The 805-nt window shown below is 63.0% G+C and overlaps 1 protein-coding gene across 1 annotated transcript in view; it reads left to right on the forward strand.

The window, feature by feature from the left end:
- Positions 1-6: 6 nt before the first annotated feature.
- The window catches only part of LOC105310762 (protocadherin alpha-3-like), a gene marked incomplete at its 3' end in the record, with an annotated part of 2,486 nt that continues 1,687 nt past the window's right edge, over positions 7-805 (forward strand). The window contains exon 1 of the mRNA XM_011386876.1: positions 7-750. Coding sequence (XP_011385178.1) covers positions 19-750 — 732 coding nt within the window. The remainder of the gene's footprint in view (positions 751-805) is intronic.

Consider the following 805-nt stretch of genomic DNA (forward strand, 5'->3'; position numbering starts at 1 on the left):
AATGATAATACTCCAGAGATGGTCATAACCTCCCTATCTCTGCCTGTTCAAGAGGATGCTCCACTGGGCAGTGTCATTGCCCTGATCAGTCTGTCTGATCGCGACTCCGGTGCCAATGGGCAAGTGACCTGTACCCTGTCGCCCCACGTTGCCTTCAAGCTAGTGCCCACCTTCAAGAATTACTATTCCTTGGTGTTGGACAGCGCCCTGGACCGCGAGAGCGTGGCGAACTATGAGCTGGTTGTGACAGCGCGGGATGGGGGCTCTCCTTCGCTGTCGGCCACCGCCAGCGTGTCCGTGGATGTGGCCGACGTGAACGACAATGCGCCGGCGTTCGCGCATTCCGAATACACGGTGTTCGTGAAGGAGAACAACCCGCCCGGCTGCCACATCTTCACAATGTTTGCTCAGGACGCGGACGCGCAGGAGAACGCGCTGGTGTCCTACTCGCTGGTAGAGCGACGCGTGGGCGAGCGTGCGCTGTCGAGCTACGTATCTGTGCACGCGGAGAGCGGCAAGGTGTTCGCGCTGCAGTCACTGGACCACGAGGAGGTGGAGCTGCTGCAGTTCCAGGTGAGCGCGCGCGACGCGGGCGTGCCTCCTCTGAGCAGCAATGTGACGCTGCAGGTGTTCGTGCTGGACGAGAACGACAACGCGCCCGCGTTGCTGCCTCCTGGGTCTGGCAGCGGGGGCGGCGTGGTGAGCCAGCCGGTGGCGCGTTCTGTGGGCGCGGGCCACGTGGTGGCGAAGGTGCGCGCGGTGGATGCGGACTCGGGCTACAACGCGTGGCTGTCTTACGAGCTGC

Source organism: Pteropus vampyrus, unplaced genomic scaffold (assembly GCF_000151845.1).
Source record: "Pteropus vampyrus isolate Shadow unplaced genomic scaffold, Pvam_2.0 Scaffold11122, whole genome shotgun sequence".
NCBI classification, from domain to species: domain Eukaryota; kingdom Metazoa; phylum Chordata; class Mammalia; order Chiroptera; family Pteropodidae; genus Pteropus; species Pteropus vampyrus.